A 17357-nucleotide genomic window follows, 5' to 3' on the forward strand; every position below is an offset into this window, starting at 1 on the left:
TAGACAATAGAACTGGTCAGTGAAATAAGAAGAGTTGTTTTGGTTTTTCTTAAGAACATTAAAATTGATTTTTTTTTTTTAAAGAAAAAACAGATTTAATTCTGTTTATTGTTCTAATAATTTAAAGTAAGGTAAGATGGGATCATTAAAATCAGTCTGGAGTTTAATCTGATACATACACAAAAAGCTCCTGCTCTTTGTTTGGATGGGAATTTAAAGCATGAATTCACAGATAACTGATGGTCAGGTCTTGGAATATTAGATTAATTCACCTATTTATATTTTCTTAGTTGCGCTTTAAGTGAAAACAGCATTGACCTGTAGACGTCTAACCCATACAGATTATATTTAATCACTGGCAGAAATAGTGTGAGTTTTAGTTACTTGCTCTGAGTGTCACGCCCTCTGTGATGTTACGCGTCATCTCTGCTGCTGACACCTCTCGCATCTCAGATCTCCTAATTTTTGTGGTTGGTGGTTTCTGTTGTTCAGATTTCGGTTGCTGTCGCTCTCTGGATATTTTAAAGGGGTGTGATATCTTACTTTACAGTTAAATCATCTATTTGGCTTCTGACAGTGAAATCTTTGTTGTTGTTGTTTTGTCATCAGTCCAGAAAAAAGATTAGGCTTTAACAAAATGGGGGTTGTATTTAATGATAAATGCAAAAAGGGAAACATAGAAGTGGAAAAAAAAATGTTGATCTGCTCTGACAGGAGGTTCAGGAGGGGGAAAAGGAGAAGAAAGATGAGGAGAAGGAGAAGGAGAAGAAGAAGGAGTCAGAGCCAAACTTCCAACTCCTGGAGAATCCGGCAAGAGTGATGCCCGCCCAGCTCAAGGTCCTCAACATGCCTGAAACCTGCCGCTACCAGCCCTTCAAACCGGTAACTAAACCGATTCATATCCATCACAAACCACTGCAATAGTTTTCACAGTACATTTTAAACAATGCAAAAATATGCCCTGCACCAAAACCACTATTTTGATTGAGAGATTATCTTTCAAATCTTAATACTTATAAATGCAAATTTTCTTCTCTTACCCTCAGACAGTTTCTTGAAATTGGTAGGAATATAATATATTATATTATATATATTATATTATATATATTATATATAATATTATTATGTCATATAATTGATGCATGGATCACATTTAGGCAAATATCAGACCATCACACTGAGAAGTTGTGCAAAAGTTTTGGCTACAAAGGAAGAATTGACTGGAAAAAGCAAATACCAAATTTTGTAGTATCATGGTTGTTTTGTGCTTGGTTGTTTTTTTTTTTATTTTTAAATAATACAAGCTAAGAATGCACCATACTTCAGAGTCTGCAGGAACCTAGTTGATGATTTTACTTTTCCCTGGAAGATAAGCTTGCTCTTTATTGTTGTCAGTCCCATTTTGTGTTTTCATGGAGAAAATGAATTTTCACTTTCTCTTTCTTAATAACAAGCCGGACCAACAAGAGGCCTTTTCTTTTCTTTTCTTTTCTTTTCTTTTCTTTTCTTTTCTTTTCTTTTCTTTTCTTTTCTTGTTTGTCCAACTTAAGTGACAATTTACTAATTAAAATGACATTTTACATGTCTAAATAGGCAATTCAAAGTACACTTTAAACAGGTATTTCTCTCAAAACACGCAACACACAAACATTCATTCCTGTACTGTTTGGCATAAAGGCAAACGTGGTGAAGTTCAAAGTCCAATAAAACATATTGTGATATATTTAACACAAACTGCCAAGTTGGGAAAAAAAAAGTTGGAAATACTCATAAAGTACTTAATATTATCACTTCAGTTATTCCTGGACATTTTTTGAACACAGCCGTTAAACCCAGTATAATTTTCGTACACACCTTGAGACTTCTTCTTGAGATGTCTTCTTTTGCAATTGTTAGACCACCATGTCTACAGATAGTCATTGCAAAATACTCAAAACTTAGTTCCTTTGCAGTTGTTTCCAGCACCACAGATTTCTGTCTGGATACACACAAACACACAGACTCAAAAGTGGAAACATCTCACACGACAGATGGCGTTTCCTCTTGACACGTCCCGTAATTAGTCATTAAAGTATCCCATAACTGTGGGACTGCTTTGATATTGAATAATAACACCAGGGCAAGTTAATTTTCCATGAATAAATTTCAACTGTAATAAAATCTCTGGAGGCTCAGGGTCCAGTGCCTTGGTAAATTTCCTTTCAGCATCTGTTGAGCATCCTCCAGTCCAGAAAAATTGCACAGTTCAGGTCTATAAAGCAGGGCCTCCATGTTCCTGCTGTAAACGCCTGACCGATTTTTCTTTTGTTGTTTTTTTTTTTCCTCTCCAGTAAATGGCAGGGTAGTGGACAGTCGCCCAATCAGCACTAACCTCTGTCCCGTAAAGAGGAAGTGATGTTTGATTTTCTGCCAAGCAACCTCCGCTGGTGGCACTGTGCCGTTTAACTCTTCTTTTTTCTAATGTCATAATTTGTCTCCGCTTGTCTTATTGTTTGTCCTTTTTTTTTTATTGCCCTCTCTTTTTTAAGGCTTTGTTTTTTCCGCTCAGAAGCACGTTTAGGAAGCGAAGATGTTTTACTGACGAAGCTTTTATCCTGGTTAATGTTGAGAGAAAACACCAAGGATGTGACTTCACTTCTGCTCAAAGTCTAAAAAATTATTTTTAAATAAACCTCAGACTTTTGTCTGCCCTCCTCACTTTTCGATAAATCGTCACCCAAAATGGCTCTCATTTTTATTGAAAATATTCTCTGACAATCGCTTAAATGTTTTATGTGCTTGAAACGGAGTTCAACTAGATTGTTAGGCGCTTTAATGGGCCCAAATCTGAACAGGCGAATGTAAACAATGCTTGTCTCAAACCTGAGAAAAGCGTAGCTTTGTGTTTACAAATCGTCCCTTATCACCGTAGGAAGACATCCTATGGTGATAATGGATGAAGGTCTTTGTGCACGTTTACAGTAATGCACCTCACAGTTTTTGGGGTTTTTCCTTTTTGTTCTCCGGACCAGTAAACAAATTCCCGGTGGTCACGGACAAGAGTGGTTCCCTTTACAGGATCGTTGATTTCCCGGCCTGTCGGCTCATCCTCGCGTTGCTTATCTCTCCCGTGTCACCAGCTGCACACCGGTGGGATAATCATCATGAAAGACACCAGCGAGGAAGAGGAGGAGCTTGTGGAGCCCGTCTCTGCTCACGGCCCCAAGATTGAGGAGGAAGAGCAGGAGCCAGAGCCCCCGGAGCCCTTTGAGTACATTGACGAGTAGGAAAAGGTATTTTCACACTAACCACTGCCAATCCTTTTGTTTTGCATTCTTGGCTTCGGTAGCTTTAAACAGCCCACCGCTTTCCCCATTCAAGTCCTGAAAAACAGCCTTTAAAAAAAAAAAATATATATCACTTTAAGACTTCAGTACAATCAAATATGTAATTATGAATTATATAAAATCCTGGTTTAATCCGGCAAACTCAAATATTGAGCTGAGAACATTCTAGATGTCCTTCCCACGGCGGCACTGTTGACTCAGACCAGGTTTCACACTGTAATGTCTGTGGTCCGTGTTCACGGGAAGCAGAGTTATGCGATAACACGAAATGCAGACAGTGCCGCTGTTTCCAGCCCTAACCAAGTTTCATCCACCACTGACTGAAGAATGTAAACACCTCGGCCATCTCAGAGAAAACCTCCTCTCCGAGCTCGGCAGTGAAGCGGGACGCTTCATGACTTCTGGCCGCTTGTTGTGTTTGTGTTGGAGTGGCTGCAGCCCACCTCCCATGCAGGAGCTCGCTGCAGCGCGTGACCAGATGGATGATGTGTCAATGACCAAATTTGGCCGTTGGCTCGTCATCTCTTTAAATGTTGTGTGGCAGATTAAATAAAGCTCATTGTCAGGCTGACATCATGGGCTGGGCGAAACAAGCAGCCAGGAGGTCAGAGCGACCCTCCGGTTAATGCCCGGTCACAGGTTTGATGCCCAAACAACAGTAGAACTTGGAGCCGGGCCCTTTAAAAACACTCTCTGTCTTCTTCCGAGCGAAACCTTCTGACAAAATGGAAACCTTCAGGCTTTTTCCATCAGAAGAGGCAACAGTAAACAAGTTTGAACTTTTTTTCAATTAACCCGCATTGCATTTTCTTGAAACGCATCCAACCAGAAATTCAAACTTTTCACAAACCACGTCCAGCATTAAGCTGCCATGTTTGTTTGGGATTTTCAGGAGGTTTTCGTCTGATGTCCCACATTTGTCCGAGGTTGTTAGGGGAGCGATCCAGGCTGTGTTTTTGAACAGTTTTGTGAAGTTGACTGGAATTAACGACACGTTACCGCTATACATGATCACGGTTTGTCGAAGGAAAAGACTCGGTGCTCAATCGCGCACTAGCGACAGGAAGTGTGACGAATCCGAGAGGCTTTTGACCGTTTGATAAAGATAAGTTTAATTGAAACAAGGAGCCGTGGTCTTTCCTAACCGCAAGAGCTCTCGCTCCTTTGTTATCCATGGACGTGAAATCGTTCATGTCACACACAGATTAGTGTTTTCCATCTATGAAACGCGCTCATGCGGTTTTTCACTGGTCTTGATGATTCACATCCCATCTGATGAGTGTTTTCTCCCCCACAGGCACCAACCAGGCAGCGTATTGGTCCCGTGCCCCCCGTACACCCATCTATCACCCACCTCCCGGCTCTGCTTCCACTTTTACGTGTTTCTTTTTCCTGCCCTGGCTCCTCCTCCACCAGACATGCGGGGGGGGTGTTTTACATTCTCAATTTGTATAATTTTCTGTCCATACAATAAAAAAAATCTATGTACTGGAGACGGTTGATTGTGTGTTTATTTGAGCGGTAACTCACCGGACGTACGTTGAACAATCTCTAATCCCATACATTTTGACTGGTTTACATTTTGGAAGCAGCCAGCAGTCTGGTCTGTGCGCGCTGAGCCCAGGCTGCTGTGTAAATAGTACAACCTCCGTGTGGCGTGGCGAGGGTGTCTCCTTTCAGCCAAATGTTGGCAAATGAGCGTCTGGGATTCAAGAAAACTTAAGATGGGGCAAATTTATTTATATAGCACATTTCTATCAAAACCACACAGAATAAAATAACAAAACAAGCAAGCAGGAGCGCCCAGTGTGAGAACAATAAATCAGGCAAAGAAAATTAGCACAATGTTAAATATGTGGAATGTTGACTCAGTTTTGAATGTGGCTCGCATTGTTTCCAGTCTAAACTCTGCCGGTAGTTTTTTTTCCACGTTCCGAGGCAGTTCGAGCGTCGCCGTTTTGAGTTTTTATTTTAGGATTACCCAGAAGTCTCCTCACCAGCCTCCCGGTAGAGTTTGGGATGTCACCAAAAAGGTTTCGGTCATTTCAAAGCAGTGGGTTTCAGGTTTCGGCAGAGCTGACAGAGCAGGTCATTATTCAGCCCGCTGATGTTTTTATTGACACGATTTCTGAAACTCCTCAGTTTCCCTGGTAAGGTCTATTTAGCCGTGCTGGAGAAGAAGGTCCTCCGGGCCGTTGAACCTCAGATCCAAGAGTGGTTTTTGTCGTGATCATGGAACAGTGGACCGGCTCCATACCCTCAGCAGGGTCCTTGAGGTGGCACGGGAGTTTGCCCAACCAGTCTACATGTGTTTTGTGGATCTGGAAAAGGCATTTGACAGTGTCGCACGGGCAATCCTGCTGGGGGCGCTCCGGGAATATGTGGTACCGAACCCCGTTATTCAGGCTGTTCGGTCCCTGTATGGCCGGTGTCGGAGCTTGGTCCGGTTGTAAGTCAGATTCATTTCCGCCAGGGCTTTGTCACCAATTCTGTTCATAACTTTTACGGACAGAATCTCCAGGGTGTCGAGGCGATCCGGTTCGGTGGCCGCAGGATCGAGTCTCTTGCTATTTGCAGATGATGCTGTGCTGTCGGCTTCACCGGTCCGTGATCTCCAGGTCTCACCGGAGTTAATCGCAGAGACCATGGTGCTCAAGTGGAAACAGGCGTTGGAGTGCCCACTCTGGGTCAGGAAAGAGGTCCTGCTCCAAGTGGAGGAGTTCAAGTATCCCTGGGTCTTGTTCACCAGAGAGGGAAGGATGGAGCAGGAGATTGACGGGCGGTTCGGTGCAGCGTCTGCAGGGATGCGGACTCTGTACTGGTCTGTCGCGGTGTAGCTGAGCCAGAAGGTAAAGCTGTCAATTTACTGGTCGGACTACATTCCTACGTCGTGACCGAAAGAACAATACAAGTGGCCGAAATGAGTTTTCTCCGCAGGGTAGTCGGACTGTCGAGGATTAGTCGAGGGGGTCAGAGTGAAGTCGCAGACCAGGGAAAACCCAGGACGCACTGGAAAGACTGGACAGGCCGGCCCGGGAACACCTTGGGGTCCCTCCAGAAGAGCTGGACCATGTGGCTGGGGTGAGGAACGTCCGGGCTTCTCTGCTCCACCTGCTGCCCCGACGACCCGACTTCGGATAACCGGCGGAAGATGGATGGATTGATTTCTGAAACAGTTTTCTAGATTGATTTTCCTTTTCAAAAACCACATCAAAGTGAGTACTTTTGGAAAGTACAATTGTCTTACTAGGTTTAGAAAAAAAAAAAAAAGTTCTCACCAGACGTCAACAATACCGTAGCCGAGCGGGAGTTTCGATATTGGTTCTGCGGGTTCATCCTGATCCGTCCCGGTGGATCTTTCTCCTCTCGACTGTGGGGTCGCCACAGCAAACCAGCTTCCTCCAACCAACCCCTCCTCTGAATACTAGTCTCTCAACAACTAACTTTATGTCCTCTTTCACTCCATCAATAAATCTCTCTGGTCTTCTTCTAGGCCTCCTGCCCGGCACTTCCCACCTCAACATCCTTCTACCCAGACCTTGACTCTCCCTCCTTGGTGTATTTCCAAACCATCTGATCTGCAGAACATCTAACTGAGCTTGTGCCTCATTCCTGAGCCGTCCATCCTCCTCACTCTCCAAGGGTACATCAACATCTTCTTTTCTGCTTCAGGTCTTTTCCTCAAAGCTTCTGTCTTTTAACCACACATCATTGTCGGTGTCACCACTATCCTGTGTTCCCTTTTCTTATGTGGCCGATACTCTTTTCTCACAGATTCCCCCCGACACTTTTCTCCACCTGCTCCAACCGGCTTAAAATGTTTTTTCTTCACCCCTTCTCCGCACTCTCCGTCAGCCCTGGACCGCTGACCGTAAGTCACGTGTCAAACAGAACACATCCAGCACAACGGATGAATTATCTTTATCCCGCATGATAATGTCTAATTACTGTATCCCAGGGGTCTCAGACCCGCGGCCCTCGGAACAATATTTTATGGCCTCCTGCCTGAAATCAAATCTTTGTGTTGGTGCGGCCCGTGCGTTTTTTTCTCACGTGCATCTGGGGGTTTTATACAGTGGGTTTAAAAAAAAAGAAAAAAATGAGCAAGGAAAAAATGAAAAAGTAACTTTGCAATGCATTTTTTGCTCCAAATTTGAAAAACAAAATCATTTTTTTTTTGATGAAAAACGTCTAGTGGCATTGTTAGAATGATCTTTTCTTTTCTTATTTCTATAAAAATCACAAAAACTATAGCAAAAAAAAAAAAAAATGGTGAAATTAAAAAGATTGATTTAATAACCAGAATAGCCACCATTAGCCACGTAAACATTATACCTCCTCTTATGATTTCTAATAAATTCTCGTGGCAAATTTTCCCACAGTGACAGAATTTCTCTTTTAACTCAACAATATGTTTAGGGTGTAATTTCATTAGTTATTTTTTAATATTCATTTTTAATATTAATTCGTCATGCATTTGTTAGAGGAACAGCTCATTACGTATAAAGATTTTTATAATTTACCTGTTTACTTCCTTTACACTAAAACAAAGGAAAAAATTGGACTTAGTGTTACTTCTAGGTAATGATTTTACTGATCCTGCCGTTTTGTCATATTTCTTTTCCCTTGTCATTATTTAAATGAAGTTATTTTTTCGGCTGATCCCTGATGCACTCCCACCTCTACCGCAAACTCCTCTGTCACACGCGTGGTAACGCCTCCCCCTCTATCTTGTTGATGGATTTAATTTTGCAGCCCCTTAACACGACTCTACATCTTCTCTCTGGCATTCCAACACAAACACTATAAAAAAAAAAAGTTCAATAGTTAATCAAAGCTTCTGTTCGTTTGCATGTAGCATTCGCCGTATTTCAACCAACGTGCCGCATCCCTGAATTAAAACGCCATCAGATGCTTTGTGAGGCACAAATCAGGCTGATTACCGGCAACACGGATGAAAAAGGGAAAACATCTTCATCACTCTCCACATCTGAAACCAACGTTTAACTCGTGTTTGTTTGTTTGTTTGTTGCTCATCAACTCGCTCGTCTCATTCGACTCCACAGACTCGGACCCTTCAGAGCGTAAATTTGAATCTGAAATGTCCAAGGTCGGAGGATGAGATTCGACGATCCAGGTCGGTGGAGGTTTTTTTCCGGTTATGATAACGACGGCGGTTGTTTCCTGCACGGAATACACCGGAATGCCACCCGTCTCAAAGTCATAGTGGAAAAAATGTCTCCACCATGAAGTCAGTGGGTGTCAAGAGATGATTTGCAAAGACGTCCACTCCCATCAGATGTACATTTTTGGCCAGACGTTTGATCGTCTCCTCCCTCCACATTCCCAGAAATGGGATTCCCTAGGGGGGGGGAACTTGAATTCTTTTATCAGTCTTGCCTTACAGACACACACATACACACACACACACACACACAGAGGAACCAAATCTCCAGGTCCAACCTCTGGGCTCACGAGACGATTTTGAATTACAACTTCCCACGGTTGCTTGAAAATAAATGATGCAAATACTCATAGACAGATATTTGCCAAACATGACCTCAAAATAATTCTCACACCTTTTATAGTGACGATTGAAATGGCATCTTTTGGTCCAGACAAGATAAGAAGCTCATTCAACACCGGCATTCCTCCACCTCTGTTAGCGCCACTATTTCCAGCTGCTTTTTTTCCAAGGAAAAAGGGCTTCTGCCTTCAGTTCCCGTATGTCCCGGTGGATTTTAGATGCGTGTGAAGATGTGGAAAGTCTGCTTCTGTCTGTAACCATGTCTTCAAACACACACACACACACATACATAGTCTAACACACTCATACATGTGTTAGGCTTCTTCCTCTAGCATGTGATATTGATCAGTTGAAAGGATCAAAGGTTTTCATCGCTTTCAGATGTGAAACGTCCGTCTTGAATCGTTTGACTTTCTGCAAAGATGCGAAAAATATTTTTTCGAGCGTTCAAAAGCTCCGCACGTTTTACCCCCCGCGGATTTGGAATATTTATGCCGACGGTTTTTGGTTGATCTACTGACATCAGGGCCCCCAAAAGATGATGCATTTTCTTCCCGGAAGATGTCGCCCCCCCCCTTCTGCAGCCACGGTTCCAGGATGTTGACGGCTAAAATGAAAAAGGCTAGCTCTCTCGGATTATTTCTTGCGTTCATAGACGGTCGGCTTTTAAAGCAACCTTCACGAAACCAGAAGAGTTTTAAGTTCAGATGAAGGTTGAAGGTGTGTGAAGATTCGCCACCAAACGTCTCTCTGGCTACGCGCTACATCTGGACGCGGCTGCCAGGAAGCCATGAAGATGGCGAACGGCCTGGTTTCACATCAACAACAATCTCAGATCGCTGTAAAACATAAGCGCCAAGAGAAGCACTGAAATCTGACGAGCTAAGGAATTAGCTTTTAGCTTAGCTTCTGTGGATACAGACTCTACATCCACAGAAGCTATGCTAAAAGCTAATTCCTGGGGGCAGAGATGCCCAAACTTTTTCGCCTTGTGAGCTACTTTTCAAATAACCATGTGAAAATGATCTACCTCCACTAAAAATGCTGAATATATATTTATTTGTATATATACTGAGTATATGTAACACAATAAATGTTTGTGGATCTTGCATAACTGCATGAACCCTTATGGCACACTACAACAGAGTACTTTTTTTGGTAAATACCTTATTCTGATGGCTTGAATGGAATCAGCAGCACAGTTAAAGTTTGCTGTGAGAAAAATGACCGCTGGGATTTTAGTTCCTTCACCTTTCTCCTTCTCGGCTCGCTTTTCGGAGGGAAGTCGGTGCTGTAGTTTTTATGAACGGTCTTAAAATGCCGCTCCTCATTTCCCTTTTTTGGTTTAACAGCGGCAGATTAGCAGATGAGGCAAACGCACTTTGAAAATGACATAGTAAAAAAAAAAAAGTCCACCTCCCGTCCCGTATGGAAGTGATACGTTTTAGTCTTTTTACTTTGTCCAGCTCCCCCACACTTTTTTTATAACCCATAAGTTTAGGAGACATAAATTGGAGGCTAACTCGCTAGCTTGTAATGTGCGCAATGTCAGAAAAGGTGAGGTTGGACAGACCGATAGACTGACGTCCAGGTTTTAATACCATGCGATCGACCCACACTACCTTTGCGATCGACCGATTGATCGCGATTGACGTATCACCTGAATTGTAGAGACTAATCCGGAATGGAGGAGGGGAGTTAGTGGATGTTTTTCCTGACCGACCGCCTGAACAAACCGCATCGGTTGAAGTTCCAGAACGGGCCAACTTCCATCTACGAAGAATTTAAAAATCAGCTTCTCTGCCTTTTTTTAATGTCAAGGGCTTTTTTTTTTCTATGAAAGTGTGAAAGGTCAGGACTCCAGATTTGGCAGATGAGAAAGAGCATACGAGGAATACATACGAGGAAAAACCTGGGCAGAGCGAGAGGAGCGGTAAGCTGGGCGGCCGCCGGCATCTGTCAGTAAACTGACAAACCCGGTATCAAAAAAAAAAAAAAGGGGGGATGTAGATGAAGAGGAGACGGGAAAGTCATCGCCGTCTGCCGATTTAGCAACGGCGACGCCGTCGATGGAAGGACGGAGCGGTCGAAGCTGCAAAGGAGGGCCCGCCGCGGAGCTGCCCGTCCGGGTCGGCAGGTTCGGACGCCATCCGGACAGGTTTGGCCGGACCGAAGGCGCGGCGAGTGATGTATCAGCGGTCCGTGATGAAGGTCTGCGCGCCGGGGATCTGCTGTCGGCCCGAACAAACTCAGGATGTTGTGGTTTTTGGCCTCGGCGGTTCGCGGCTCGTAAATTTCATTCAGTCTTTGACAGTGAAAAGATTACGGTCCTGGTTGAGGAAGCAGGAGCGGCTTGTATAAACATGTAATAATCATCAGATTTAATCCACACGCTTTTGTTTTCCAGCATCTAAAGCACTTTTAAATAGTATGTAAGGAAACGACGTCACCGGAGTCTAAAGATGAACCGAATGAGGATGAATTTATAACAATGTCGAGAAATCAACTTAGAATCGCTCAACAAGACAACATTTAAATAAAAAATGTCAAATTTCAGTTCATGAACATATATACATTTTAATAGCAATGTTTTCAGCCTCATGAAAAATTCCCTTGATATTTAATGTTATTTGCTCGATCTGAACGCACACACACAAAATGACTGCATATATGTAGATGTATTATTATGATTTGTTTGATTATAAATATATAAATTAAATTATATATAAAATTATATATAAATGATGTATAAATTATTATGATTTTATTATTTATGTGTTTATTTGAAATATATTTTCTGTTTCCCTGCCGCTTTCTGCCTTCATGAACTGATGATCGGGACTCATTTTGCAGAAATAGTTCCTTTTAATAATATCTCATACTTCATTCACTTTCTTATTGTTTTTTTTCGCAAACAGCCCGACTCAGTTGAAAAGCGGAAATCTGTTATTCTTGTCTTTGGAGGTTCTGAAGATGGGTTTATGAAGAAAACACATCACTTTTAAGCAGCAGTTGCCATGGAATGGAGTTTTATCCCGGAGACGATGGCCTGGCGCTGCAAGGGTTTCCACCCGGAGCACCCGGACACCAGATCTGTTTTCACCTCCTCGCCCACCTGGGCCGACCTGCTGGGAGGGCTGAACCTCCTCCGCTCAGGAAGGGGGGTGGAGGATTGCAGGAAGAAAGTAAACAATTACTTGTTGCAGGATGCATTTTTGCACCTTGCGCAAAGAAGGAGGAGGAGGATACGAAAGACGACGCCGGTGCTGCTCCGAACAATGTGCCCGTTCACGGCCTCCACCCGTTCATCCACACAAAGAACATTTAAAGCCGACCTTCTGTGTCGAGTGTGAACGCAGGCGGAGAAAAGAGCCGGTCGAGGGTTTGGATTCAGATCAGCCGCTTTTTCTGTGATCTGGATTCTGAGATTTAGTGAGACTTCTTTCTCTCTCTTTCTTTCTGAGACGCTGGAACCCCCGACCCCAACCCTCAGACCTCAAAAACCCTCCATCCCGGCATCCCGCCGCGTCCTTCCACCTCCTCGTGAGGGCTTCAGACCCAAATGTTCATATTTGGGTAAAAAAAACTGCGGCCGTGTTTTAGGTTGGCACGGCGACTTCGCCATGAGGCTCGAATGGCGGCGACGGATTGTTTGCTGAGCTGCGGCGCCTTCATTCCCCGAAACCCCGGGAGGTCACGCCGTTACATCATCTCCTCTACGGAGATGACAATCATTTTAATCTTTCTCTTGAGATTCAGAGAGAAAGTAATAATTTCTTACATATCCATCGATTATAAATGAATTATCGATCGACCGATTGTGAAAGGAAGGTCGGGGGATCTGAGCCGAAGGCGCATTCCTCTGATTCTTCTCTTCGGATCGAAAAGTTTGCACACGTCGTTCATGCAAACTTTTTTTTTTTTTTATGACGACTCAAAGTGTGTGTGTGTGTGTGTGTGCGTTTATCCATGACGACCTCCTGACCTTCTCCACCCGCGAGGCTTCCCCTGTCGCAGAAACACGCTCAGTCTAAACAGTCCTGCATCTCCTGCTCAGCTTCACCTCCCGACAATACCCTCTCTCTCTTTACAACAAAACCGTCTCACTTTCTCTTACTGGAAACGAAGCTGTCAACACGCCGGCCGCGAGACGCCGAGGGTCACATGACGTCGGCGGAAGCGACGGGACAGATGTATTTTGTAACAAGATCATTTCTATTCATTCTACGGATCTGTCCTTCAATTTCAACAGCAGGAATTTAAATGAAGAATGAATAGAAAATTAATCAAATCTAATCTAATCTCACAATGTAACCAGTAGATTACAATGTGTTTTCTAGAGGGAACCTGCAGCGCTTGTAACCAGATGGTAACATAATGTATTGCAAAACATATATATGTGTATGTATATATACACACACACAAACACACATATATATATACACTGCTCAAAAAAATAAAGGGAACACTTAAAAAACACATCCTAGATCTAAATGAATGAAATATTCTTATGAAATACTTTGCTCTTTACACAGTTGAATGTGCTGACAACAAAATCACACAAAAATGATCAATGGAAATTAAATGTATTAACCCCTGGAGGTCTGGATTAGGAATCACACTCAAAATTAAAGTGTAAAAACACACTCCAGGCTGATCCAACTTTGATGTAATGTCCTTAAAACAAGTCAAAATGAATCTGTGTTGCTTCCTGAGTGGACACTATGATTTCACAGAAGTGTGATTGACTTGGAGTTACATTGTGTTGTTCAAGTGTTCCCTTTATTTTTTTGAGCAGTATATATATGGATATCTATATAAAGTAATGTATGAATAGTGAGACATCAATCACAACTGGACTTGCTGATTTAATGTTAACATGAAGGCGTGACATACCCGGGTCCTGGCGTGCGAAGGGTTAGTGCACGTGGTGTTTTTATGGAGGGGAACATCTCCAGAGGTGACCCTTCAGTTCTCCACAGGCGGGCCAACCACACGCTTCCTGGAAAAAGACCCACCGGCGAATAATAATGGAGTCACGGTCGCGGTTCAGCTCCCCTGGGAGATTCCAGCCAGGAAAGGGGAAGTGTCTCTGAAAGGCTCATCTGAAGGGAAAAAATTGGAAGAGGAAACCAGGACGTTTGAACACAAATGAAGATGAAAAAGATGATGACACACCTACCTGGTCCCATCCTGGAGGAGAGACTTTGTTTTGATAGAATCAACTTAAAATGTAGAATTTTCTTCTCTACCGCTTGTGATGGGCCTGTATATGGTTCTTTTTTAACATTTTCTGTAAGAAAAGAAAATTAATTCGGATGAACTGAAAAGATTTTTCTCCACACGGAAAAAAAATCAAACTTTAAGGCTTTATTCATATCATTATTTCTATCATTGTAATTGCTTTATTATTAGTTATAATTATTATCATCATTTAATGTTTTCAGAGTTTCTCTCAGCTCTGGTCCTTCATCTATCCTCACACTGATTGTTGATGAGCTAATCTACTATCTCACAATATTCAGGAGCTTTGGCTCACGACAAACACACACACACACACACGGACTGACTGATTTTGTGTACACACTCTCAGAAATCACATGACACGGGTGCCCCTCTCACGAAGCCTAGGGAATAAACACTTTGTAAAGGTGGAGTCGAGGAAAGCTACAAATTGTAGGATTTGGAGAAAGCAGGAAAACATTTTTCTCAAGGCCACATTGTGTTTAACTCATGTTTTTCTCTAAATGTGTAAAGATTTGTTTCTCTATAAAGTGTTGTCAAGAGGTCGCTGCTCAGTAGTTGCCTTCTGCTCGTGGCTCATCCATAATGGGTGAAATGCAGTGGTTTGTATGCATAAGAGAATGTGACCATAAAGGACTTTTTTTTTAAACTTTTTCAGCTTAAAAAATAAAAAAAGTAGATATTAGCTCCTCAGGAGACCCTCGCTCAGCTGCCCCCTCGGAGGGACGGCAGGCCTCCCTCTGCTGGACGGATCACACACACACACACACACACACACACCCTGAAGGGTACGAGAGCTGGAAAGGTTGAGGAGGCAACGATATGGAATATTTTCATTGTGACTGGAAAAATGAAGGAAAAGGTTTAGCTTCACGGTTTAGGAACGCAATGACTTAAAATCACATTGAGGGAAAAAAAAATATATATAAAAATAGCACATTTTAAACCTCGGGACAGAGCCTTGAGAGTAAATGTAGCTGAAATGAGCAGAAATCAGTGGAAACCTTGAGCTTTATGTAAACATTCCTGTGTATTTTTAGACTCTTTTCACTGCAATATAAACTAGGCGGCTCAATCGAGTCAATTATCTGGCTTTTAAAGAAGGCAAACATAATAGACCCGACAGGGAAGGAGACGGTTGTTCAGATAGATCATTCATGGCTGAGGATAAATAGTTTACTCGCTTCTTAAGGTCTGAAAAGGAAATATTCATTGAAAAAACATGACGAAATACATTGTAAAATCGTACCGGTTTCAAAATGTTTCCTTTTTCTTTTTGGCTCTGGCAATAGTCACACAGGAGACTTCTGAGTCAACCATTTGTAGGATGAATTAAGTTTTTGTAACAAATGTGTCATTGCTAATGAAAAATATTGGTTTGAAGGAGCATTAAAACAAGATGAAAAAGGCTAAAACTTCAGTGGTGCAAAGTAAATAAAATAATTAGGACAAGAAAAACAAAAGGCAGGTGAATCCTCAGTTCATATGTATTGGACTCGACACAATACAGATATGATACACATTAAATGGATCTTTGAATACATAAAGTCGATATAAAATGTGCTAAATTACTAAAGGATACATTTAACAGCATGTACAAAAGCATATTTATAGTTTCAAGTACCTCTAACTTCATGATTGTTTCAGAAGAATTTTTTAAAAGATTCTGTACAAAAAAAAAAATGTACAAGAATTGTATCCCACGTTGCTACGGGCCGGTTTCCTCTGAGCCACGAAACAGCGATTTTAAAGACCGGTAACGTGGGTTATGTCACAGCAAAAGAGTGAGCACAGTAAAAGAAAAAGAGAACACAAAAAAACTGATGTTTCTAGATCTAACCTTGGATCTAGAATTAAAGGAAAAGAGATTTCTTTGCCACCTCTGCACTGGACTGATGAGACGGATCTTCACACTCTGGTATTAAAAAGCATGTTTACAGTGCAATGACCTCCGTGACCTCACAATTTCCTAAAATACTGCAGGTAACTGGATGCTTGTCGGAGAGAAACTGGCGTTTAATATCATTCCTACAATCAAATTTTCACAAATCTCTCAATTCTGGAGTTCGACTTTTTTTTCTAAAGAAAACCTAAATCTCCAAAAGCTGCAAATTAATTTACTGAGTTTTGAAGAGGCTGATGTTTGATGGGTATTACACACTCCTTAAAAATCTATAATGAATAATAAAGAAAAAAACAAATGTCATTTCTGGGCAGGACACCTGAACAACCTTGACAAGGTCCGGACAAGTCTTCATCTTATTTAGTTTTTTTTTTTTTTTTTTTTTGTTTTTTTTAATCTCAAGACTACAATAATAATAGACCACATTTATAAATCAAGAAGACTGAAGCTCTTTCACATCTTAGAAAAAAAAACAAAAAAAAACAGACAACCTTGATTTTCCTGCGGCAACTCACGAATCTTTCACATTTCAGAAATAATAAAAAAAAAAAAAAAAAAGACTCATTGAAGACGCGTTCACAATGAAGGACATTGTTTTGAAACCAGGATATTCGTGCAAATAAGAAAAACGTGTGGGTTTCAAGTCCTGTTTGTGCTGCTCAGTCAAAAGTCCAATTACATTTATGATTAAGTGCTAAGAAGACACCAAAAAAAAAACAAAAAAAGTAAGCTTTTACAGGAAAGTTGATGCCACAGGTGGGGAAAAAAAAAAATCTTCAAACTTTGTGTCGGGAATTATGATTTACAGAATTAAAAAAGGAACAGAAGTGATGCCAGCTCTACATTCGGTTCAAGGACTTTCATAAGACGGTAAATCTTTGAACGCTGAGCCGTCCGCTGTAACAGGGCTCACTGAGATTTAAAAAAAAAAAAAAAAAAAACAACATACAGACGTATATGAGGTTCTCCGACAGCATTCCCCTTCAATAAGCGGAACAGCTGGTTTCTGCCATGCACCCACATCTTCCAGTAAAAAGAGAAAAAACAAAAAAGAAACGGTGTTGGATCAAATGCAGATATGTCGAGTGCGTCCGTCAGGGTCGCTGGTGGTCGTACGGCTGGTAGCGGTTCAGCTTGTCCGGGTCGTTGGAGGCCATGTGGGTGAAGTCTTGAAAAATGTCCTGGTAGGTTTCATCTCCTGCGAGGGGTAACAAGGAAAACCGGGGTTACTAGTTTAGAACGGTCTTCTCGCTCATCTTCGTTCCCAAACTAGTAAAAAAAAAAAAAAAAAAAAAAAGCTCAATTCACGCTAACAAAATGAAAACTAGAGATCATTGAGTCGTATGAATAAGAATGA

The 17357-nt window shown here is 41.9% G+C and overlaps 2 protein-coding genes across 6 annotated transcripts in view; one reads left to right on the forward strand and one right to left on the reverse strand.

Annotated features, from left to right (window-relative positions):
• The window catches only part of psmd1 (proteasome 26S subunit, non-ATPase 1), a 33025-nt gene extending 28195 nt beyond the window's left edge, over positions 1-4830 (forward strand). Inside the window, exons 23-25 of the mRNA XM_086161612.1 lie at positions 715-882; positions 3120-3272; positions 4624-4830. Of these exons, the coding sequence (XP_086017738.1) occupies positions 715-882; positions 3120-3266 (315 nt within the window). The 3' untranslated portion in view covers positions 3267-3272; positions 4624-4830. The remainder of the gene's footprint in view (positions 1-714; positions 883-3119; positions 3273-4623) is intronic.
• Positions 4831-15565: 10735 nt separating this feature from the next.
• The window catches only part of LOC147226029 (arf-GAP with coiled-coil, ANK repeat and PH domain-containing protein 2-like), a 38411-nt gene continuing 36619 nt past the window's right edge, over positions 15566-17357 (reverse strand). For all 5 annotated transcript variants that reach the window (XR_015107270.1, XM_086161616.1, XM_086161617.1 and 2 more), the window contains one exon: positions 15566-17198. Coding sequence is in view for 4 of the 5 variants with exons in the window: in XM_086161616.1 (XP_086017742.1) it covers positions 17095-17198 (104 nt within the window). In the remaining variant the exon portion in view is untranslated. The remainder of the gene's footprint in view (positions 17199-17357) is intronic.

This window comes from Fistularia commersonii, chromosome 16 (genome assembly GCF_037954325.1).
Source record: "Fistularia commersonii isolate RoL2024-O1a breed Wild chromosome 16, RoL_Fcom_v1.0, whole genome shotgun sequence".
NCBI lineage: Eukaryota > Metazoa > Chordata > Actinopteri > Syngnathiformes > Fistulariidae > Fistularia > Fistularia commersonii.